This window comes from Girardinichthys multiradiatus, chromosome 2 (genome assembly GCF_021462225.1).
Source record: "Girardinichthys multiradiatus isolate DD_20200921_A chromosome 2, DD_fGirMul_XY1, whole genome shotgun sequence".
Classification (NCBI taxonomy): Eukaryota; Metazoa; Chordata; class Actinopteri; order Cyprinodontiformes; family Goodeidae; genus Girardinichthys; species Girardinichthys multiradiatus.
In genome coordinates, this window is record NC_061795.1 from 44,244,791 (window position 1) to 44,271,208 (window position 26,418).

The 26,418-nt window shown below is 41.6% G+C and overlaps 1 protein-coding gene across 1 annotated transcript in view; it reads right to left on the minus strand.

The window, feature by feature from the left end:
* Window positions 1-19,192: 19,192 nt before the first annotated feature.
* LOC124857916 (protein HOS4) overlaps window positions 19,193-26,418 on the minus strand; it is an 80,258-nt gene continuing 73,032 nt past the window's right edge. Inside the window, exon 12 of the mRNA XM_047349500.1 lies at window positions 19,193-22,793. Coding sequence (XP_047205456.1) covers window positions 22,645-22,793 — 149 coding nt within the window. The 3' untranslated portion in view covers window positions 19,193-22,644. The remainder of the gene's footprint in view (window positions 22,794-26,418) is intronic.

Here is a 26,418-nt window from a genome sequence, read left to right on the forward strand (position 1 = left end):
TAATACACAGGAACACCACTGGCGGTAGGATGCTGTGGTGAATAGGTTTAATGAGATTGGGATGTCCACACAACTATGTGATTGACATTATGTTTACATTATATTGTGTATTGCATCAGATCTTGTTGTCGGACTCTCAGACCATCTCATATCAAAGTGAAAAAACACAGAAATCAGAAGCAGATGGAAGATAATCTGATGTGAAGAGTGGGTTTCTCACCATCCATATCGTTCTGATTTAATCTCCCCCACCTCTCTGTGGCCCTAAGCACCTCTTTATAAAAACGGCCCCTGTGCTCTCTATCTCCTCCATGATTGATAATTATGGGCCCCTGATTCTGCAGCTGGGCCTTCTGACTCCATAGAGTGACAGCACTCAGATAAATGTGTCCTGAATCAGGGTGCTGGGTTCTGAAGGTCTCTGGGGACTAATCTTCCTCAGCCTCGCAGGGCCGCTCCTCATCATTAGTCTCTCTGAGTGGTGGTGAATAAAGGCCCGCTCGCTGCTGCCAATAAGGCGCAGTTAAAGAGAAGATTGGCTGTTTTCTCTCCCCTCCTTCAGAGAGATAACTGGATTTGATGGGGCAGGTCTCGTTCTCCTCCTCGCTGTCAGCCATTGTTATCCTCCTGAGTTATTAGCAGCCTTCAGCTCCTTGCTGTCACCTCAGTTAGCAGCCGATAGCTGACAGATGCAGAGTTAATTAGCTCCATTAATATGGAGTCTGTGTTTGGCTGGATGTGACATGTGAGGTGTGTGGAGAGAAAACAAACAGATCCAGTGTTTCATTAGTGGGCTGTGACAGCTCCTCTCTGAGCAGCTCAAATGAACATCTCAGCACCCTCTTTTTCTTTTGTATTTTCCTGCCAAAATCAATAAAACCAGCTCTGCTCGTTGGTTAATAAATAATGGCCGTAAAGACTCAAAGCAGGTGGAGCGAGTCAGGATGGTCTGCAGGGTGCAGAGGTTCAGCTCTGTGTGGACATCCCGTCAGCTCAAATTACTCAGCCAGCGACAAGAGCTGGTGGGGGGTACTCTAAAATTAACTGACCATCGGCTTGGAGGGTGTGACATGTAGTGGAAGTTAACAGCTCACCTAAAAACACCTTGACTCCGAAATGAAACCGCAGGATTATACACACCTGTGTATCACCTGAAAAGGGCGCTGAAATCACTGGTGGATGCAGCCATAACCATTGTCAATTTTCACTTTGATATTTTTTTTCACACATCATTGTGGAGTAATATCAACTCACTCTTATTTCCATTGTTGCTTCATTTATGGATGTTGGCAAACGTTCATTTCTTAGGCTGCTCACACACGGTTTCCTATCTTGTCACTTATGCTGTTTTACTGAAAGAAATGTGTTACGTGGATGTGTCAATGAGGGAATAAGGAGGATTATGTAAAACATCAAGTTCTGTGACATTTTCAGGGTACTTTTCTGATTTTCTATGTGCTCCTGCTCTGAATGGTGCATGTATGTTGGGATCAGTGGTGTGGATTTCACAGGATTATTGCAGCATCAGGACAATATAACTTACTTTTGCCATTGGCATTTTCATAATTAAGGATCAACATCTGGGAATAAAATATCAAGCCCACGTGGTCTGTTAACTATTAGTCGAATTAATTAAAAAGTATGCCAAGCCCTCAGTTTCCTCCAGCATCCAGCATGTTGAGGTGAGTGAATCCTCATCATTGCAAACAGGGTCATTGCTGCAATATTTCTGAAGTAGTGGCTATATGTGTAGCATACATAGTGTATTAGAGCTGTATTAGAGTAAAATTATTCAACATGTCTGTTTTCTAGTGATCACATTGTAAATCTTGCAGTGCTAAATGCATAAGAAGGCAACACCAGGGAATTGTTTACCCAAGCATCGTGCCTTCCAACACCTTTAAAACAAAAGACAGACAGGTCATACTGCGAAGGGGGTAATAATGTCCCACCACAGCATTTCAAGGTTAAGGTCTGAACTTTAACTGGGCCATTGCAACACCTTGATTCTTTTTTTCAGTTTTTCTGTATTTTGCTGCTGTGTTTGGGATTACTGTCCTGTTGACAACCCAGTTTGGGCCAAGGTTCAGCTGTCAGACAGATGGACTCACATTTGACTCTAGAACACTTTGGTATGCTGAGGAGTTTGAGGTTGAATAAATGACTGCAAGATGGCCAGCACTATAGATGTGTTCAGCACTGTAGAACAAGGCCAAACCATCGGTCCTTCACCACCATGACAGTATGTATGAGGTGTTTGTGGTGATATATATGGATAGCTTTGGTGGGCAGCAGTCCCGTGTACTTTTAAAATAAACTCTGCATCACTTTTGGTTTGTGATATCATGTCTGTAAATATCTTGTGGTTTAGTCAGGTCAGTCTTGGCGTTCTGTGCTGCTGTGTGTAAAGTTCCTGTTTGGTCTCCAGGTAGTTTCTGTCTCAACCTGTTATATCTCAAATGGATTAATTTTTTCCTTCCTGTTAGATTTCTATCATGCTTTCACCTCATATGGCTCTGTTAGATATTCATCTGTTCAGTGTTATCCTTTATCTTCCTCTACACATATTCTTGTTGGACTCTGTGCTTTAATGCCAGATTACTTTCATTGTTCTTTATTCTCTAAATCCATGACAGTTTGCTTGTTTTTGAACCCCTGTTCCTATACAGTTGCGTTTTCCAGCCTGGTCATTACCTTTTATCTTATTTCTCTTTGTGTATCTTGCTTAATAATTCTTGTAAACATAAAGGATTTACTTATCTTCAGAGAAATTCGAGTATCCAGTAGCAGCACAACACAAGGAAAGGCTGTAATTTTAACCCTAATAAAAAAAAAAGGAAGACTTTAGAATAAATAGACAACTAAACTGAAAGCAGATTTTTCTGCGTTCACGAAAAGCAAATTTAAAGTTGACGATGCTGTGGTCAGGACATCAACGTGTTAAAGAACAAATAGTATTCTTAACCCACTGAGGTCATTACCAAGTTTCCAAACCTCATATTTCACAGGTGATGTAGGTGCAAAAGAGGTCACGATTCAAAATTTGATACCCACTTTTTTTTATCACAACAGCCTGTGGTTGTGGTTCCTCAGTTCTGCTCTTTGTGATGCACTAAAATTTCCCACAGCAGACAGATCTGCTTTTAAAAAGTTCCTCCAACAGAGAGGTTGAAATGACGCTACTGTGCTTTAGTTACTCACCAAGTACAATTATTCTTGTTATTCTTCATGCTGCTGAGGTGCTACCCTGCACAGTGTGGATGAGTCAAATTTTCAGCACCTTTCCTCGATGTTCATAATACAAAGTATTTTGGATGTTCCTCTGACTAAACACACTCTGTTGTTGTACAACAGCCTCATGAAGAAGATGCTCAGGGCTGTTTGTAATGTTCTTCTAATTTTCTTTGCACAATCATCTCCAGAGGGTCCAGAACAGTACCCAGAACAGAATCAGCCTTTTTGTTTAGCTTTATTTAAGTCACAGGCACAGTGGTTCTGATGCTGCTACCCCAACAGCATCTTGCTGCAAACATCGAAATCTCTAAGCGTCCTCAAGAAGTACAGAGTAGACACTCTGTCTCTTCTTATAGACGGCTTCACTGTTGGGTCTCCAGTCCAGTCTATCATCCAGGTGATGATGATTATTGCTCCTCCACCACCTCTATTTCTTCTTACATTATGGGAAAGAGAGTTTGACATATTCCTGTTTCACCTGAAATTTACAGTCATGTCCTTTGCTTTGTTCATATTAAGGACATTCAATTCATGTTACGGTTTGCGAGATATAGGACCCCAGAATGCAGACGAGCAGGCAGCGTGATGGTAAGTGCAAAGGTTTAAGAACAAAAAACTCACTCACAGCAGGAGGCAAGAACAAAACAACAAACGGGCAGGCGAGACAGGCATGGCATGAGCAAAAAACAAGACATGATCTGTGAACAAGACATGATCAGAGAAAAATTTTTCCAAACCAAACTAGACAAAACACGAACAAGACGACAAAACAAAAGCATGACCAGGAAAATAAACAGAAACATGATTCAAAACTTGAACTGTGAATAAGACCAACAAAAACCCAGAAACCAAAAACCAAACAACCCCAGAATAATAACAATTCAATTCAATTCAAAAATACTTTATTAATCCCAAAGGGAAATTAAATGTTGTTGTAGCTCATTATGAGGGTTTCTTCAAAGAGCCGTTGTAAATGCTGATGGCTGTGGGCAAGAAGGATCTCCTGTAGCGCTCCGTCTTACAGCAGATCTGAAGAAGCCTCTGACTGAAGACACTCTGTTGTTGTAGGACAGTCTCATGAAGAGGATGCTCAGGGTTCTCCATAATGTTCTTCATTTTATGAAGAATCCGTCTTTCCACAATGATCTCCAGAGGTTCCAGAGGAGTCCCCAGAACAGAGCCAGCCTTCTTTATCAGCTTGTTGAGCTTTTTTAAGTCTCTGGCTCTGATGCTGCTTCCCCAGTAGATGATGGCAGGAGAGATCACACTTTCCACTACAGACTTATAAAAGATATGCAGCATCTTGCTGCAAACACCAAAGGACCTAAGTTTCCTCAAGAAGTACAGTCTGCTCTGTCCCTTCTTGTAGAACATGAGTGGGACATGAGTTTTGTTTCCACACCATGCCACAAGGCAGTCCACCAGCTCTCTGTACTCAGCTTCTTGACCATTGTTGAAACACCTATCAATTGCAGCTGCAGACAATGAGCTGCCAGAACCAACCAGAAGGGAAGGAGCAGAGATCCTACAGTACCCTCCCCTCAACGATTGCCTCCAGGCAATCCAGAACGCTTTTCAGGATGGCGTTTGTAAAAGGACGTGATGAGAGCAGGGTCCAGGATGTGAGAACGGGGAACCCAGGTTCTCTCTTCAGGTCCATATCCTGCCCAATCCACAAGATATTGAAAACCACGCCCCCTACGTCGAACATCCAGGATACGATTGACCGTATATGCAGGGTGGTCATCAATGAGTCGACCAGGAGGAGGGGGCTTGGTGGGAGGACTCAGGGGACTTTCCGAGACTGGCTTGATCTGGGAAACATGGAAAGTAGGGTGAATGTGCATGGAAGATGGTAGTTTGAGTCTCACCGCAGATGAGAAAAGGGCCAATGAAACGGGGGGCCAACTTTCTAGAAGTATCTTTTAATTTAATATTCCTGGTGGAAAGCCAGACTCTCTGATTGATGCGGTAGACAGGTGCAGCAGTACGGTGACGGTTAGCGAACCTCTTATTTTGTTCCAGGGTGCGTAGGAGGGTCCTCCTGGTCTGTTGCCAGATCCTACAACACCTGGAAACATAATGCTGAACAGAGGGGACCAGGATGTCAGATTCAACACTGGGAAACAGCGGGGGTAGATAGCCCAGTGAAGCCTCAAAGGGGGACACACCAGTAGCAGAGGAAGTATGTGTGTTGTGAGCATTTTCGATCCATGTGAGATGTTTGCACCAAGAAGAGGGGTTATCATTTATTACGCACCTCAAGGCGACTTCAAGTTCCTGGTTGCATCTTTCTGTCTGTCCATTAGATTGGGGGTGGTATCCAGACGAAAGACTTACGGAGGCACCAAGAGCTTTGCAAAACTCCTTCCAAACTTGCGAGATGAACTGCGGGCCTCGGTCAGAAACAATGTCCAAAGGTATACCATGGATGCGGAAAACGTGGAGAACCAGGAGTTGGGCAGTCTCTAAAGCAGACGGAAGCTTGGGTAAAGGAACAAAATGAGCTGTTTTAGAGAATCTGTCAACAACAGTAAGGATGACTGTGTTACCGTCAGCTGGCGGGAGACCAGTGATGAAATCAACGGAAATGTGGGACCAGGGCGGCTAGGGGTGGGCAGAGGTTGAAGAAGACCAGCAGGGGGTTGATTAGTGTTCTTGTTTCGAGCACATGTGGGACAAGCTGCAACAAAATCTTTAATGTTGAGGTTCATAGTCGGCCACCAGAAATACCTTTTGGTAAATGTGATCATACGAGTCACCCCAGGATGACAAGTCAATTTATTGTTGTGCACCCAATCCAGAACTTTATTGACGACAGAGTTGGGAACGAACAACTTGCCCACTGGGCCAGTACCTGGGTCAGGTTCGGACCTCTGTGCCTCCCTGATGTCCTTTTCAATGGCCCAGGTGAGGGCGCCCACAATACAAGAATCCGGTAGGATGGAAGCTTCGGTCTTGAGTTGGTCAGAATGAGAGAACTGGCGAGAGAGAGCATCAGGCTTAATGTTCTTGGAACCGGGTTTGTAGGAGATAGAAAAATGAAAACGAGCAAAAAACAGAGACCAACGGGTTTGTCTGGGGTTAAGTCTCTTGGCATTTTGAATGTAGGAGAGGTTCTTATGATCAGTCCAAATGAGAAAAGGGACTTCAGTACCCTCTAATTAATGCCGCCATTCCTCAAGCGCCAACTTGATGGCTAAAAGTTCACGGTTGCCCACATCATAATTTTGCTCTGCTGGAGACAATTGACGAGAAAAATAGGCACATGGATGTACCTTATCATCCAGAGGAGACCGTTGAGAAAGAATAGCCCCTACTCCAATGTCAGAAGCATCAACCTCTACAATAAATTGTGCACATGGATCAGGAAGAAAATAGAATGTGCTGAAGAAAATAGAGTCTTTAATTCCCCAAATGCCCTTTCTGCCTCAGGAGTCCAATGGAACGTTTTCAGAGAGGAGGTGAGTTGAGTGAGAGGTGCAGTGACCTGACTGTAGTTCCTTATAAACCTCCTATAAAAATTTGCAAATCCCAAGAACCTTTGAAGTTGCCTGCGATCAGTTGGATTAGGCCACTCTGCCACTGCCTTGGTTTTCTCGGGATTAGTTCTGTACCTGCCTGCCTCAAAAATAAAACCCAAAAAAGACACAGATGTGACACTGAATTCGCACTTTTCGGCTTTAACAAAAAGTTGATTCTCAAAAAGCCTCTGGAGAACTGTTCTGACATGCTGGCGATGTTGTTCTATGTCCTGGGAAAAAATCAAAATGTCATCCAGATAAACAAAAACAAAGAGGTTGAGAAAGTCACGAAGAACATCATTAATAAGAGCCTGGAAAACAGCGGGTGCATTAGTCAACCCGAAAGGCATAACCAAATACTCAAAATGTCCTATGGGGGTTTTGAAAGCTGTTTTCCACTCATCACCCTCTCGGATCCGGACCAAATGGTAAGCATTGCGCAGGTCGAGTTTAGTGAAGATCTTGGCAGAATGTAATTGTTCATGTATGGAATCAATAAGTGGTAGTGGGTATTTATTTTTAATAGTGATTTGATTCAATCCTCTATAATCAATACAGGGTCTTACCCACGAAGAAGAATCCGGCGCCAACAGGGGAGGTAGACGGACGAATGATCCCAGATGCTAAAGAATCCTCAATGTACTCTTTCATGACCTTTCTCTTGGGTCCGGAGAGATTAAAGAGTCTGCTGGATGGTAGCGGAGCGCCTGGGAGGAGATCAATAGAGCAGTCATAGGGGCGATGCAGAGGTAAAGAAAGAGCTCCTTGTTTGCTAAACACAGGTGCGAGATTGTGGTATTCAGGTGGAACTTTGAACAGATCAACAGGCTCAGAAGGTTTGAGTTGTTTGATAGAGTGAGAGACAGCAGTTCTTAAGCAGTTCTGGAGACAGAGATTACTCCATCTCTCTACTCTGCCCTCCACCCAATTAATAGCAGGATTATGTTTCTGCAACCAGGGAAACCCCAAAACTAATTGTGGAGAGATGGAAGAGACAACAAAGAACTCACCCCATTCATGATGGTTACCAGAGGTGATGATGTGAAGCTGAGGCACTTTAAATCTCACTTGAGACATGGTTTGACCAGTGATGCCAGTGACAGAAAGGGAATGGTTGAGAGGCTGAGAGGGTATTTGAAGTTTAGCAACCAGATCCGAGGAAATAAGATTCTGTTCAGCACCAGAATCAATAAAAGCGTCAACAGGAAACTTCTCTTGGACAACAATAATAGTGACCGTAAAACACAGACGAGAGACAGGGGAAGAATGGGATATGCTCATCAAAGTCCCCTGACCTATTGACGAGCCCTCTCTTTTCCCTTCTTGGGGCATCTTGTGATAAAATGTCCTCCTTGTCCACAATATAGGCAAAGACCACCCTCAAAGCGACGTTGTCGTTCCTCTCGGGAGAGTCGAGTGTGACCAATCTGCATCGGTTCCGGTTCCGCAGATCCTTTTGAAAAGGAAGTGGGTGCGTCGAGGAATGTGGTTTCCTTTCTGTTTGTCTCTCTCTTAGACGGTTGTCAATGCGGATCGATAGGTTGATTAATTCATCCAGTCTTTCGGGTTCATCTCTCAAAATCAACTGGTCCTTTACTTGATCTGCAAGGGAATTAACAAAAATACCCTTGAGTGCCGCTTCATCCCAACCCACCTCCTGCGCTGCCACCCGGAAGTCGATGGCGAACTCAGCCAACGTTCTCCTTCCCTGTTTGAGGGTGAGTATCTTCTTAGCCGCTGCCTCCTGCTGGAGTGGTTGATCGAAGACTCTCTTGAAGTGACTGAAAAAAATGGCATAACTAAGAGACTCAACAGGGTTAGATGCCAAATAGGCGTGCGCCCAGCGCAGAGCAGATCCCTTTAGCGAGGTAACAATATAAGTAATCTTGGAGGCAGCAGTAGGGAAAAGGGAGGGGGAACGACTAAATGCTAATTCACACTGGAGAGAAAAAGATTCTGTTCTATTAGGATTACCATCAAACAGTTCAGACGGACGGAAGTCAGGCTCTCGGATCCCAGAAGATAGAATTGTGGGTGGCTGAGGATTCTCTAAACGAGCTGGAGGATTGGAAGAGGCAGGTGAGAGTTTGGTTATGATTTCGCTTAAAGCATGAACCATACCACCAAGTTCTGTGAGATGAGAATCCGTAGTCCTTTGTTGTTGCAGTAGCTGTTGAAGCATGGTTTCAGTAGATTGTAGGCGTTCCTTTAAGGAAGTCTGTTCATCATCTGAATTGTTCTTCGACATGTTAGATGGCTGGAACATACTATCATGAATTGCTTAGATAGTCAAAGTAGAACAAAACCAGAGGATGAAACAGACTCAGCACACAGGATAAGACGGTAAATGAGGTTTATTTCTACTGTAGACTTTGTTTAAGGAATCTTGAGTTGGAGTTGTCCAGAAGCCAGAGGAGGAGGAGGTAAACCCAGGAATCCAAGGAGAGAGAGAGAGAGTACTGGTGATGAGAATATTTACAGTGCAGTCCTTAGGAGGGAGTATTACCAGATGTTGGCAGGCAGGTAGGCAGATAGGCAGGTCGACAGGCAGACAGGCAGGCAGACGGATAGGCAGACAGACAGGAGTCCACATAACTGAGGTTATGTTCCAGCAAATGTCTGTATCAGCAGCTACCTTAAGAAGCCCATGAGCTCATTAGGACAATGCGTTGCAGCTGCAGACAATGAGCTGCCAGAACCAACCAGAAGGGAAGGAGCAGAGATCCTACAAATATTTTTATATTAGTAGCTTCCTGTTTTACTTTGGATAGTGTGGGAATATTTTTATTAGCATCCTTGTGTTTCTTGTGTTTAGCAGTTATTAGAGGAATGGGTCATTCTTTTCAGGTTAAAGGAGAAGTGGAGTCGCATTGCAGCCTTTTACGTATGTCCTGGTGACTCTTGGGTTTTGCAAGGCGTTCTACTGTGCAAAGCACATACCTCAGAAGTTATCACCCCCTTAAGGATGTCCTGGAAGGAGATGAAATATGGGTCCATCTGCTTCTAAACTAGATATTTGTTCCAACTGGATCCAATGTTGTGACCATATAAGGAGTTGTTTTTTTGCCAAGGAATGTAGGCCTTCTTGCCCAACCCCCAAGCGTATGATAATATAAGGGACTCTACTCTTTATCCTTTTTGGCTTCGAAGGAGCTGACTGCATTCAGTGGAGCGAAAAAGGTCACTGTATGCATACAATGTTAATATACTTTTTTCTGATCCAATATACAGGGGTTGGACAATGAAACTGAAACACCTGTCATTTTAGTGTGGGAGGTTTCATGGCTAAATTGGACCAGCCTGGTAGCCAGTCTTCATTGATTGCGCATTGCACCAGTAAGAGCAGAGTGTGAAGGTTCAATTAGCAGGGTAAGAGCACAGTTTTGCTCAAAATATTGAAATGCACACAACATTATGGGTGACATACCAGAGTTCAAAAGAGGACAAATTGTTGGTGCACGTCTTGCTGGCATATCTGTGACCAAGACAGCAAGTCTTTGTGATGTATCTAGAGCCACGGTATCCAGGGTAATGTCAGCATACCACCAAGAAGGACGAACCACATCTAACAGGATTAACTGTGGACGCAAGAGGAAGCTGTCTGAAAGGGATGTTCGGGTGCTAACCTGGATTGTATCCAAAAAACATAAAACCACGGCTGCCCAAATCACGGCAGAATTAAATGTGCACCTCAACTCTCCTGTTTCCACCAGAACTGTCCGTCGGGAGCTCAACAGGTTCAATATACACGGCCGGGCTGCTATAGCCAAACCTTTGGTCACTCATGCCAATGCCAAATGTCAGTTTCAATGATGCAAGGAGCGCAAATCTTGGGCTGTCGACAATGTGAAACATGTATTGTTCTCTAATGAGTCCACCTTTACTGTTTTCCTCACATCCGGGACAGTTACGGTGTGAAGAAGCCCCAAAGAAGCGTACCACCCAGACTGTTGCATGCCCAGAATGAAGCATGTGGGTGGATCAGCGATGGTTTGGGCTCCCATATCATGGCATTCCCTTGGCCCAATACTTGTGCTAGATGGGTGCGTCACTGCCAAGGACTACCGAACCATTCTTGAGGACCATGTGCATCCAATGGTTCAAACATTGTGTCCTGAAGGTGGTGCCGTGTATCAGGATGACAATGCACCAATACACACAGCAAGACTGGTGAAAGATTGGTTTGATGAACATGAAAGGGAAGTTGAACATCTCCCATGGCCTGCACAGTCACCAGATCTAAATATTATTAAGCCACTTTGGGGTGTATTTGGAGGAGCGAGTCAGGAAACGTTTCCCTCCACCAGTGTCACGTAGTGACCTGACCACTATCCTGCAAGAAGAATGGCTTAAAATCCCTCTGACCACTGTGCAGGACTTGTATATGTCATTCCCAAGATGAATTGACGCTGTATTGGCCGCAAAAGGAGGCCCTACACCATACTAATAAATTATTGTGGTCTAAACCAGGTGTTTCAGTTTCATTGTCCAACCCCTGTAGTTTGCATGGTTACATTTAATTCTCTTGCGATTATTTTGCTTACTATCAGTCTTGCTTCTAGAATATAAGATCCATTAGGAGGCGAGTGGTTTCCTCAACAATAGTCCGGCCCTTTTTGTTCTGTGTTCTCTGTACTTCCTGTTTTATTACCGTTTCTGAGTTTCCCAGTCTGCTGTTTTGAGTCTTTCTTATATTTAGTTATGTTTTGTTTGTGCACTGCTTATTAGTGTGTTTAGCTCCTGTTCTGTCATTTATTCTCTTTGAATTCCTCTGTCACTGATCTCTGATTGCACTCTCAGCTGCTTCCTCTCTACTCATTAATCTCATCTGTTTCTTGTTCCTCTTATCAATTCGTCTCAGTACATATTTCATATTTACCTCTGGTTGTTTAGTGACTGTTGGTTCATCTACTTGAAATTGCTCAATCCTGCCCTGCATTATTCTGCCTTCCATCATCTTCTGATTTTGGATTTATTTAGTTTTCTGATCTTCCGTTCATGTTTTTGGACTTTTGGACCTTAGTCTTTGTTTATGTAAGTTGCTTTTTGTATTATTAAACATTTTTATTTTTGCTCCATCTCTGCTGCTTCATCTTTGCCTGCATTTGGGCCCTCCACAACCACCATCAACCTTTGTGACAATTACCTTCTCACAGTTACAGGACTTCTTGTTTTTGCACCTCCATCATCAGTTTCAGCCAGGCTGGGACAAGGAAACAGGATCAGCATTAAAAGTATTAAAAGCATTAAAGGATTGTGGTGAGATTCTTCTATTTGTAGTAAGAGCAGTGGAGGGGCACAGTTACCATATCAGCTGCATGGTCAATTGTGTTGCAATAACTTAGTCCCAGCATGAGGCTATGACCAAGTCACAGTGGTGTCTGCAAAATACATGTAAAGATATGCAGGCACCCAGGACCCCAATATGGTAGAAAAGCATCATTATTAAGACTAACTACCATCATTAGAGACATTTTGTCCATGCCTAAACAGAAACACTCTATACAACATAGTTGAGAGCCCACTCTATTCTTAATGTATATTAGAAGACCTCAAAAGGATCCTGAAAAGACCACAGTGTACCACAATTTGGTGACCCTTTTATCCTAGGAAAGACCAAACCTTTGGTGGCTGATATCTTCACCTGCCATTAATCATTCTGTTGAAATCTTCTCTGTTTATTTACCTCTCTTTTGGCTTTTTGTCTGATCCTGCTTCAGAATGTGAATTTGCTTAAATTAACATAAATAAAAAATTTTGATCAGTGCTATACACACATTTTTTGAACATTTAACGGCAAAATAAATGGTCGAATGAAAGAAAATGTGATCTTTTAGTTTTAACATCTTTTCATGAAACATTGTGCATAACACCAAAGAACTGCAGCTCAACAGCTAAATCTGCAAATATAAATTTTGTGTTTTTGGTTTAAAATCTCAGTGGTTTTTCATGATAACTGCTTAAAGAATCAGAAGAGATGGAGAAGCCGCATTAAAACGGTTCTTTGAGCTCTTTAACATAATGAATAATTTCCCCTCTTACTCTCCTCCATCAGCAAATCTTTGCTGGAGAAGCTTGTCTTTGTTCGACTGTGGTCTCCTCAGCTCTGCCTCTTTGTGATAACAACCTGATTCAGACTGAGAATGTCACATTTACAGGGCTATGATAAGCAGCAAGCTGGCTATCACTCTGAGACAAACACTGGGACCGTCATGCCTTTGGTTTCTCCTGCGAAGCCCCTGAGACCTTCACATGCTGCCAACACAGGAACGAGACGCAGGCTGGGGCTTTATTCCTGTTTGATAAAGAAATAAATGGCCCCTGACGAGCGTTTGGCTGTGATTGTGAGAGAGGAGGTGACAGGCGACTGAAGACTATTTTTGTGTTTGATATTTGTGCTCGAGAGCCGTGTGACAGAGATGTTTCACTCTGTCTTCACTGTTTTCTTTGATTAATTAGCTGCAGCAGCAGAGAGGACGCTCAGATGGTCTCCATAAATATACACTGATTCAAATATGCTGCATGTGTAAGCACAGCACCTTTTAGAAACAGTAACCCTGCAGAAATGCTCTGGAAACAAAGAAAAATCTGTTTAGCATGGGGATGAGCTGATATTTCTCTGTTTGAGTCAACGGCGATGTTCTTTAAAACAAAAATTCACACATTTGTAATGATGTCAAACAAAAAGTTGAATGAAATTCAGACCAGAAGAGGAGCAGGAAGCCTGAAGCTGCCAGTGCTCAGCTGACCGTGGTTTAACGATGCCAGCGGTTTAAATGTTAACATGCAGCAGCAGCCTGAGGCTCATCATCATATCACTGAATCAGCCTCTCGTCGGAAAACACAGTGGAGATCCTCAGAGATCTCTGTTAATCTTCTCTGTTTGAAATTATCTTCACAGTCTGCTGTAAACTCATTCCCTGATAAAACGAGAAGCATTTCAGAGCAAAACATGAACAAGTCTTTCCCACAATGCCACAATGCTGCATTTAATTTTTCTCTGCTTTTAACTTTAAACGGGATCTGTCATCTTCAGGTTTCCTCGATGCAATTCTGCAGAACTCTGATATTCAGATAAAATGTGAGTTCAAGCTGATGTTTCTGTGTCTTATTCACAGAGTACAGAGTTAAAACAGCAGCTTTGCAAAATATTAATGCTGAAAATAATAAAAAACTAATGAACCCCTTTTCTTCCACTCTGGTTTAAACAATGAGCTGTACCCAGTTGTTAGACTGCCTTGCAGGTCCTGAGTCCAAATCCTGGGAAGGTCATTCTGTGTGGAGTTCTCCCTGTGTGTGCGTGTTTTTTCTCTTGGTACTCCCACTTCTCCAACAGTTCTAAAACAATCATGTTAAATAAACAGTCACTTTAGGTTTCTCTATAGCATGAGTGTCTGTACATGGTTGTCTCCCCTATTTGTCTCTGTGTTGCCCTGTGTTGCAGTGGGGAACTGTCCAGGGTGTTTCCTGACACGAGTCAATGGCAAGGCTCTAAAGGGCGACCCAGAAGAGATCGGACCTAATGAAGAGTTTCTGGAGAGCAATCAAGAGGGCATCATAAGCTGTCTCTGAAGTCTCTGAAGGGTGACTAAACAGAGGCTGGTGTCATTCCTTCTTTTAGAGTTAGTTTGTCCATATTTGGTGTGAACAGATCTTGTAAATCTTTGCTGTGAAAAGCTAATACGGGCTTCAGCTGAAGCCATGTAGCTGCAGCCCCTAAAACAGGAGAAATGGTTGACTTTTTGATTATTTATATTATGACAAATAAATCAATTTTCAGAGCTGAAAGCATGTTGGATAAAATAACCGCCCAAACATCTTCAGCTTTGTTCTCATACTGGAAATCATTCAGGGTGACACATTGTTGTACACCATCCAACATTTCATCAGTGCCTGTTTTTCTAGTGGACTTGTCCTACTCTGTTTATCAGCTGGTTTTGCAGTGAACACCAAGATGGTTTTCCTTTGTTCTTCCTGGGAAAATAGAAACTAATTTCTCTTGTTCCCTCCAGTTCATGTATGTTCTGGGACTGTTTATTGTCAGTGTAAATACTTCATGGGCTTCTTCTCTCCTTCCCAGGTTGTACTCTGCTGCTCACCATCCACATGAATTAAAAAGGAGATGCAAGAACAGCTGTTTTCCTCGGCAGATAAATCTATAACCTGAGGCTTTGGAAGGCCTCAGATGTTTGGATGAACAGGAGGTGTGGGGATCCCAGCAGCCTGTTTTAACTGAAGGTCTAACAGTCAGAGGATTTACAGAGAGCGCGTTTTAAATGTACTATTATCTGCCTGATATACTCTTCCTCGGCATGAGGGTATTTCTGCCTGGGATCTGGAATTTAAGGATTTTACCCAGAGAAACATTATAATGTTCATGGGTATTAGGGATGCATGGATATAAATATTTGGCCTGATATCAATATGCAATATTAATATTGCTGTTATAGCCAATAACCAGTATTTACCAATATTATATATATTTCCCTAACCTTTTAAAAACAATCATATCGCTGACACTCCTCTGCTTCAGTTAAACAACCCACACTGCATGACTATCACATGACCAAACAAATACCACATGGCTAGCCCCTCCCCTCGTGAAACACATATGGCAACAAAGGCAGATGACTTCCATACCTTGTTGTATTGCATTGTGTATTTCCAGCCAACAGGCTAACACAACAGTCCCAGAAGACATGATGATGCTTTGTGTTAGTATTTCCACCCTTTCTCCAGCATGCTGCTTACCATTACAGCAAGATTTTGGTAAGGCGTAATAAAATGTTAATAATAATTTAGACTTTATTGATCTCACAATGGAGCAATTATCCTCTGCATTTTAACCCATCCCTTAGGGAGCAGTGGGCTGCCATTGTGCAGCATCTGGGGAGCATTCAGAGGCTAAGAGTCTTGCTCAGGGATCCAGAGTGGCAGGCTGTGGGATTTGAACCAGGGTACTTGTGGCCTCTTCAGGATGAAAATTCCCTGCTCTCTAACCACTAGGCCACCACTCCCTTAAAATAGCTAAGTATGCTTTTCCAGTCGAATTCCCTTCAACTCCGTGAGCTACTACATTTCCATTGATGTGCCCATATTATTGTCCATTCTTCCTCCCTTGTATCTATTCCTCCCTCCATTTCCCATTGTTTTAATATTTAGAGGTGAGTGTGTTTCCATGTTCTTAAGCCCTTTATTTAAGCCAGAAATAATCCATCTATCTTTGTTTGAGCTGAATGCCCTCGTAAACAGGCCCAGCAACCTTTCACTAGGTTCTGCTTCTGGTTTTATCCCATTACTATAACATGTCTCATCTGCAGGTATTGATAAAAATCCTGGGCTTGTTTTTAATATTTTTCAAATTTTTTTTTTAAACTGAGTAGTGCACCTTCCCTCATTACTTTATATAAATCTGTTAGTCCAATCTTAAGAGTTGAAAACAGATTTGTAACTTAAGGGTTAATGTTTTCTCAGGTAAAGGATCCCATATTTTGGGACTTTTTAAGCAAGTTTGGTCAAACAACCTTAGAAAGATTAACATTTAGTTGTTCAACAGATTTTATGACCATTATAAGTTTGAGCTCAGTCAGAAAGTTGCGGCAAGGAAAGCTCCACTCGTTTCAGCTTAATGAAGCATACCCAAGTGCACACAATCATTAAGATTTATCAGTTTTTAGTGGCTACAAGCAGATGTTCTGCATATCTAACTCACAAACAAATACAAATAAGTGTTTCAGTCATGAAACAGACAGATTTAACTCAATAAAGATGTTACAATTAGTTTAAATAAACTCAGAAATTAGCACATATCCAGGCCTGTTTGTTCTGTTTGTTGTTGCTGCTTAAATAAACTGCTGCACAAAGTTTATAATTTATTGATAATTAATCCTGTTCATATTTTTTTTTTTGTTGCAATGACACACCAACCTCAGGACCTCTGCTGTGAACATTTGAAGCAGTTTAAAGGACAGAGTCCAGGTTGAGCTGGTGCAGCAGTCCAATGTCCAAGAGTGAGTTAGTGGTGCTAGCAGAAGAGGAGTTCTCTGAGGGTTAAAAATATTAAATACAGAGAAAGGCAGAGAGTTTGATAGGCTAATGTGAAAACTAGAGCTAAATTGCATCTCTACATTTCATAAAACATCATAAAGTCTAACAAATCTGCACATAAACTGATTCATGAGCAGAAAAATTAGATGATCATTCTTTTTATTTCAATAATTATACCCTGATTAAAGCATGACGCTGCCTTGAAACAACATTAGTTCTGCACTTCTTCCTGTTCAGCTTATGAGCTCAAAGACAAAGATACAGTTTTTAAAGAGTCACATACAGAGTAAGAATGAAACTAGCAACCAGTTGCTGCTGATCAGAGGTATTGATTACCTGATCATCTTTAGTGTCTGGGCCCGGGGGTCTTGACTGTTTGCTGCTCTGGAGCATGGAGGTGTGTGTTAACCCAAAGCCAGGATGGAAAGACATAGGCAATGGCATTAGAGAAGCATCTTTTGCTGACATTTCCAAACAATTTAAAGTCAATCATTCTACTGAGAAAAAGATTCTTGAGAAGTGGGGAAATATTTCAAACAGCTGCCAATCCTCACAGCAGATTCACCCCCAGGTCAGGGTGCACAATGAGAGAAATTATTTTAAAACAAAAACAAGACTCTACAGGCTTCAGTTAGCAAATTAAATGTTAAAATTTATGACAAGACAATTAGAAAAAGTCTGAAGAAGTATGGCTCTTTGAAGGGCTGAAGAGAAAAGCAGTATGACTGCAAAGCTGCATCTGAATGAAGCACAGGCCTTCTGGAACTGATGAAACCAAAGTAGAGATGTTTGTCCAACATATCAGCACAAACACCTCATACCAACTGTCAGGCATGGTGGTGAAGATTTGATAATTTGGGCTTATTTCAAATGTCAGGCCATCTGCCCGACAGCTGAAGCTTGGTCCAAACTGGATCATCTGGATCTAAACCTGATTGAAATGATGTGGTGGGACCTTCAGAGACCTGTGCAGAAACAAATGTCTGCAAAGCTCAATAAACTGAAGCAATGTTGGCAGTAATCCTCCATAATCATGTGAGACACTGATCTTTGTGTCAGGCAGAAAACCACTACTAAAGGTTATCATTCTTACAATGTTTGAATGTGTAAAACCCTACAATGGGCAGGGTTGTACTTCCTGTTTTACCATGATATCATGCATAAGCAGAATTTTAAAAGTAATTTGTTTCTCAGAAGGCCTTAAAATGAAGCAGGTCCAAACTCAGATAATGACCTCCATGGCAGATTATAATGTGTCATCACCTATTTTACAAAACCTTAACAAAACGTCAGAGTAGAATTCATACTAATGATCTCCTGTGGACCTCTGAAGGTCTGCTGTGGTATCTGGGCCTGAGTCTTCAGCTGCAGATCCTTCAACTGTGTCAGATATGAGCTGAAATATTTCAGTTTCTTTTCTAACCCCAACAGAATTTAGGTTTGTAGATTTAAATCCTCATCAGGACAACATAAACAAACAAAAATGTTGTTTTTAATCAGCTGGGTAACATATGTTTAAACTGCGAGCAGCAGATGGTTCTGCAGTCCGACTTCTGTGGCATCCCTGAACTTAAAGAAATCCGTCGGTTCAGCTCCGCCTGCCTGGATGCAGCCGACCGGCTAAAGTCTCAGCTCAACTCTCATCCAAGCAGCTTAGAGCCGTAATTAAATCATTAAATTCTTGTCTACGCTTCACAGAGCCGAGCCAAATTGACTTTCACCAACCTCATTTTCGATTTGAACACCAAATAATGATTTTCTGCCAGTCTAATTACAAAGCTCAACATCTGATCAGGCTGGCATCCGGCCGGGAATTATCACAGGGGCCTGGCATTAGACCTCATTACCAGCCCAAGTGCAGAATTATTACATCTTGTAATTGGCAGGGACATTTATCAGCACGGTTGGCCTGCTCTGCAATAACATGCTCCGCTGAGCGGCATTCAGTCTACAGAAAACAAAGAGGTTTATTTGGTCTTTAACCAACAGAAGACACAGAGCAGCAAACATCACCTGCAGGAACGGCAGGCAGCTGTCGGGATGCTGATGACCTCTTCTCTGTCAGTAACGCTCTATCCTCCTGACTGGTTATCTCTGCACTTGGTTTTTAAAGAGTTTAACCCTAAAACAGCTCAACTGGAGTTCCATTAATTCAGTTAATTCACTAATTATAAAGAGATTAGAGAACACTTGGCTCCTGGACTTAGAAAAGCAAAAATTAGTAAAATAAAGAGTAAAGTCTCTAGATTATTATATATGGATATCCTCAGGGGACTATTTTATCAAAGAATCCTGAGCAGACTGAAACTAAAGTCCAGATATTTTGATGCCAAAATGTAAGAAGGACTTAAATATGTTTGTTAAGAATGAATAAAAACAGACAGAACTTTGAAGATATATAATTCTTTATTGTGAAACAAACAATTAGGACAAAAAACCAGAAAAACGTCAGCATGCACAACTGTTCACCCCCACTAAAGTCAGTACTTCGAAGAACCACCTTTTGCAGCAATTACAGCTGCAGGTAGCTTTCAATACGTCTCTATGAGCTCGCCACATTTTGCCTTTGGGATTTTTGACCATCCCTCAAGGCAGAACTGCTCCAGCTCCTTCATGTTGAATGGTTCTCGCTTGTGAACAGTGATATTCAAGTCTAACCACAGATTCTCAATTGGACTTTGACTATGCCATTCCAACAAATTTAAATGTTTCCCCTTAATCCACTCAAGTGTTGCTCTAGCAATGCTTTGGGTCATTGTCTTGCTGGAAGGTGAACCTCCATCCCATATTTGCGGCAGATACAGCGTTTTCTTTCTCATCTGACCAGAGCTTTCCATTTAAAGATGATGATCTGATGGTGCTCCAAGGGAAAATCAAAGATTTGGATATTTTTCATAACCCCACCCTGACTTGTACTTCTTAACAACTTTGTCCCTGACTTGTTTGGAGAGCTCTGTCATGGTGTGATGCCTCTTGCTTAGTGGTGCTGCAGCCTCTGGGCCCTTTCAGAAAAGATGTGTTTATACTGACAGACCATGTGACATTTAGATTGCACACAGGTAGGCTAATTAGGTCACTAATTATGTGACTTTTGAAGGCAATTGGTTGCACCAAAACTTTTTATGGGCTTCATTGCTAAAGGGGGTGAATACATACGGACATGACAAATTTCAGTTTTTTTCTTTTTTAACTCTTTTTTTAGGTATATTTTTTCTCATATTACTTCACCAACTTAGGCTACTTTGTGGAGGACCACAATGTAAAATAGGATTAAAAAACATTTAAATCAATAACAAAATATGTAAAAAAATACAGTGAGCTTGAGATTTGGCACAGGCCGGACTTGGACTTGTGGTCTGAGACTCCAGTCTTTTTAACAATCTTTATCTCAAGTAATCAGAAATTAAAGCAAGCCGGTATGTAAGCTACAGCCCACAAATCAGAAATTGAAGATTCTCTTGTTTAGTCATTACATTGCACCTCTGTCACTGTGTTGTTATTTATGGCTGAGGGATATCATATACCACAACCCCATAATGGTTTTATTATTGTTGTACAGATGTTAGTGAAAGAAAATACACCCCTAGCTAGAAGGATTACAGGAAATTATTACCTTGGGAAGAAAACAGAAAGAAATGAGGTCAGGATCTGGATGTTTAAACAGAAATGTAGAACAGATAGTATCCCAGGTGTGATAAGTGTGTTCTAACATCTTGTTCCTCCTCTTCTTTTCTCTATTAAATTTACATCGCTGCAGGAAAACAAAGTTATTTACCTCTATTGTTTTTCCTCCTGACTTCTTCCTGTCTATTAGAAATCGGCACAGTGACTTCTGCAGGTGTCTAGGCCGGACTCCTCGTTAATCAGCACTGCCTGCAGGCCATTGAGCATTTCTTATGCCTCTCTGCAGGCCTGCTGGGCACACCTTTACAGCGGAAAACACCCTCTCCATGACGCCTGCAACCGACTGATAGCTGGACTCTTAGTGTCACAGAGAGAGGTTCAACAGGGAGTCTGCAGGCTGAAATCTGAGTTATCACCAGTACGGGTGTCTGGGTCAGCAATCATTCTGATCATTCTGTCTTTGCCAGGCGTCCATAACCGCAAGTGGCTCTTTGGACCTTCGACAGTGATTCTTAATAACATTGGTTAAAAATGATAAAGAACCAGCTAATGTTGTTAGGTGTATATGTAATAATAATGCAGATGCAGGTTTTAGCTGTTTTTTCCTGGAATAATTGCATTTTATTTCCACAACAGAATGACACTAAAAGTATCAGATATGTTTTTCTTATCATTAGGCTAGAAACAATTTGATTTTGTATTACATAATTTTCCTCTAATATTAACATCCCATAGAAGAAGTATCCATCCTTTTTTTGCAAAAGTGTTATGTATTTTATTTAATTTTAAAACCTAAAAATAGAAATAAAATGGTGGTTCTTTAAAACTGACAAAAAAGAAGCTTATGTAACATTAGCAGCTGTAAACGAGTTTTATTTAGCTGGACTGAGGGTAACAATGTCTCTTGTAAATGTTGCACTCTCCCACTACAGTTGCAGTAGGTAGGGTCCAGTCTTGTTATATTATCTACCTGCTTCCCACCATGTCTTCAATACGAGGTACAGAAAGAAGTTAAAACATGAACTCCTGTTTACAGTGGAGCTAGAGTCCCTGTTGGTCTTACCAGTGGAGTTCAAATAATGCAAGATGAAGCTGGAAACAATGGAAAAACATATGTGATTAATGAAATTCTTTTATATTAAAGGGATGTTTTTATTCTGGACTCGTACTACTTTTAAATACTGTTAATTTGGGCACAAACTTGATTATTTTTTCTGTAATAGCTCATATTTGTTCTAAACACCTGCTATTAAAATAAATAAAAAAACATTGTGTGCAGATTATATCTGGGAATGTGTCCCGTTCAATATTGGCTCTCATTAACCAGATCTTCTATTTTTCACAGCTGGACTGAACCACTCTTTCTGATGTTCACATTAACCAGAGTTTTTGTCATTAAAGCTGGATTTATTTTCCTCCTTCTCTTACTCAGTTCCCTCCTTTCCTGATTATCATTTGCACCGGTCTGCCTTATTAAAGCAGATGATGAGTTTTATTCCATGAGTCGGCCAATGGAGTGCAAATTAATGGAGAGGTTTGTGGGGGTGAAAGAAATGAGTTGAGACATGTTTTAGCATGTCAAACATTTACAGATACTAAAATATTAACTTTTACTCATCTATATTCAAATAACTCAAACACAAGACTTCACTGTCTGTTACTTTAAACTAACACCAGTCACTACCAGTCTGAGGGAAACTTAAAACAACATGCGGAGAGTAAATATCAGTAAACAGACGGTCAACAAATATTTCCTGTCTTTGAAGAGTTTTGGGTTCAATTCTTGGTTTTACATGTTAAATATTTTTTGTTTAGTTCTGTTAGAGTTGATTTTATTTTCATGTTGTGTTCATTCCATGGCTGTATTCAATTCAGTTTCATGTTGTGCATTTAAATTTCAGTATGGATCCTTCTTCAACCACCTCCTGTGAATATTTATTCAGATTTGAAGCTTATTTTCTAGCTGATGTAGAGCAAGATTTGTAAAATTTTCCATCGTTCTTCTGTGTTACCTTATGAAAAAATAGTTGAAACAGACAAAATAAAAGTTTAAACTAAATGTCAAATTTTTATCTTTAAAAACAGTAAAATGAAAAATTGTATTTAGGCTTCATATTTTTCCAGCTGTGAATTATTCACTGGATGTAAAGAAATCTCATAAAGGTGTGAAGTTGCACAGAATTCTCAGGTAAGTTCCAAAAATTACAGCAGGACGTCAAACATTGAGGTCCAACGCTTCGTAAGATGTCGACTGGTGCACTGCCCCAAACTCCAGGTGGAGCTGTCCTTGACTGCGAGAGCGAGAGAGACGCAGTGATGGAAGAGCAAAGCGCTGCGTCCGGCGGCTGGGACAAAACCTCCCACCTGCAAATGCGATGGAGACACAACATAAGACAAAAAAACACACAGATATCAAACCAACATCACACTGACAACAGACCAACATCAAACCAACATCACACCGAGATCACATTAACATCACACCAACAACACAACAACAACACACCAACATCACATTAACATTACACCAACAACACACCGACATCACATTAACATCACACCAACATCACATCAACAACACATCAACATCACATCATCATCACACCAACATCACATCAACATCACATCAACAACACACCAACATCACATCAACATCACACCAACATCACATCAACATCACATCAACATCACATCAACAACACACCAACATCACATCAACATCACACCAACAACTCACCAACATCACATCAACATCACACCAACATCACATCAACATCACATCAACATCACATCAACATAACACCAACAACTCACCAACATCACATCAACATCACACCAACATCACATCAACATCACACCAACATCACATCAACATCACATCAACATCACATCAACAACACACCAACATCACATCAACATCACACCAACAACTCACCAACATCACATCAACATCACACCAACATCACACCAACATCACATCAACATCACACCAACATCACATCAACATCACACCAACATCACATCAACATCACATCAACAACTCACCAACATCACATCAACATCACATCAACAACACACCAACATCACATCAACATCACATCAACATCACACCAACATCACATCAACATCACATCAACATCACATCAACAACACACCAACATCACATCAACATCACACCAACAACTCACCAACATCACATCAACATCACACCGAGAACTCACCGACATCACATCAACATCTCACCAACATCACATCAACATCACATCAACATCACACCAACAACTCACCAACATCACATCAACATCACACCAACAACTCACCAACATCACATCAACATCACATCAACATCACATCAACATCACATCAACATCACACCAACATCACATCAACATCACATCAACATCACACCAACATCACATCAACATCACATCAACATCACATCAACATCACACCGAGAACTCACCAACATCACATCAACATCACATCAACATCACATCAACATCACATCAACATCACATCAACATCACATCAACATCACACCAACATCACATCAACATCACATCAACAACTCACCAACATCACATCAACATCACATCATCATCACACCAACAACTCACCAACATCACATCAACATCACATCAACATCACATTAACATCACACCAACAACACACCGACATCACACCAACATCACATCAACATCACATCAACATCACACCAACATCACATCAACATCACACCAACAACACACCGACATCACATTAACATCACACCAACAACACATCAACATCACATCAACATCACACCAACATCACATCAACATCACATCAACAACTCACCAACAACACACCGACATCACATTAACATCACACCAACAACACATCAACATCACATCAACATCACACCAACAACTCACCAACATCACATCAACATCACATCAACATCACATCAACATCACATCAACAACACACCGACATCACACCAACATCACATCAACATCACATCAACATCACACCAACATCACATCAACATCACACCAACAACTCACCAACATCACATTAACATCACATCAACATCACATCAACATCACATCAACAACACACCGACATCACACCAACATCACATCGACATCATACCAAAAACACACCAACAACTCACCGACATCACATCAACATCACACAAACAACACACCGACATCACACCGACATCACACCAACAACTCACTGACATCACATCAACATCACACAAACAACACACCGACATCACACCAACATCACACCGACAACTCACCGACATCACACCGACATCACAACAACACACCAACATCACATTAACATCACACCAACATCACACCGACATCACACCGACAACACACCAACAACACAACAACATCACACCGACATCACATTAACATCACACCAACAACACACCGACAACTCACCGACAGCACATCAACATCACACCGACAACACACCAACATCACATTAACATCACACCAACATCACACCGACATCACACCAACAACACACCGAAATCACATTAACATCACACAAACAACACACCAACATCAATCACACCAACAACACACCGACATCACACCAATATCACACCAACATCACAACAACATCACACCAACAACACACCAACATCACATCAACATCACACCGACATCACACTAACATCACACCAACATCACACCAACATCACACAAACATCACACCAACATCACACCAACATCACATTAACATCACATTAACATCACACCAACAACACACCAACATCAATCACACCAACAACACACCGACATCACACCAATATCACACCAACATCACAACGACATAACACCAACATCACACCAACATCACACCTACATCACATTAACATCACATTAACATCACACCAACAACACACCAACATCAATCACACCAACAACACACCGACATCACACCAATATCACACCAACATCACAACGACATAACACCAACAACACACCAACATCACACCAACATCACACCAACAACACACCAACATCACATCAACATCACACCAACATCACACCAACAACACACCAACATCACATCGACAACACACCGGCATCACACCAACATCACACCAATATCACACCAATATCAAACCAACAACACACCCACATCACACCGGCATCACACCAACATCACACCAACATCACACCGACATCACATTAACATCACACCAACATCACACCGACATCACATTAACATCACATTAACATCATACCAACAACACACCAACATCACACCGACATCACAGTAACATCACACCAACAACACACCAATATCACACAAACATCACACCAACAACACACCAACATCACACCGACATCACATTAACATCACACCAACAACATACCGACAACTCACCGACATCACATAAACATCACACCAACAACACACCAACAACACAACGACATCACACCAACACCACACCGACATCACACCAACATCACACCAACAACACACCAATATCACACCAACATCTCAACAACATCACACAAACAACACACCAACATCACATTAACATCACACCAACAACACACCGACAACTCACCGACATCACACCGACATCACACCAACATTACACCAACAACACACCAACATCACATTAACATCACACCAACATCACACAAACATCACACCAACACATCAACATCACATTAACATCACACCAATATCACACCAACATCACATTAACATCACACCAACAACACACCAACAACTCACCGACATCACACCAACATCACACCAACAACACACCAACATCACATTAACATTACACCAACAACTCACCGACATCAAACCAACATCACACCAACAACTCACCGACATCACACCAACATCACACCAACAACTCACCGACATCACACCAACATTACAACGACATCACACCAACATCACACCAACATCACACCAACATCACATTAACATTACACCAACAACTCACCGACATCACACC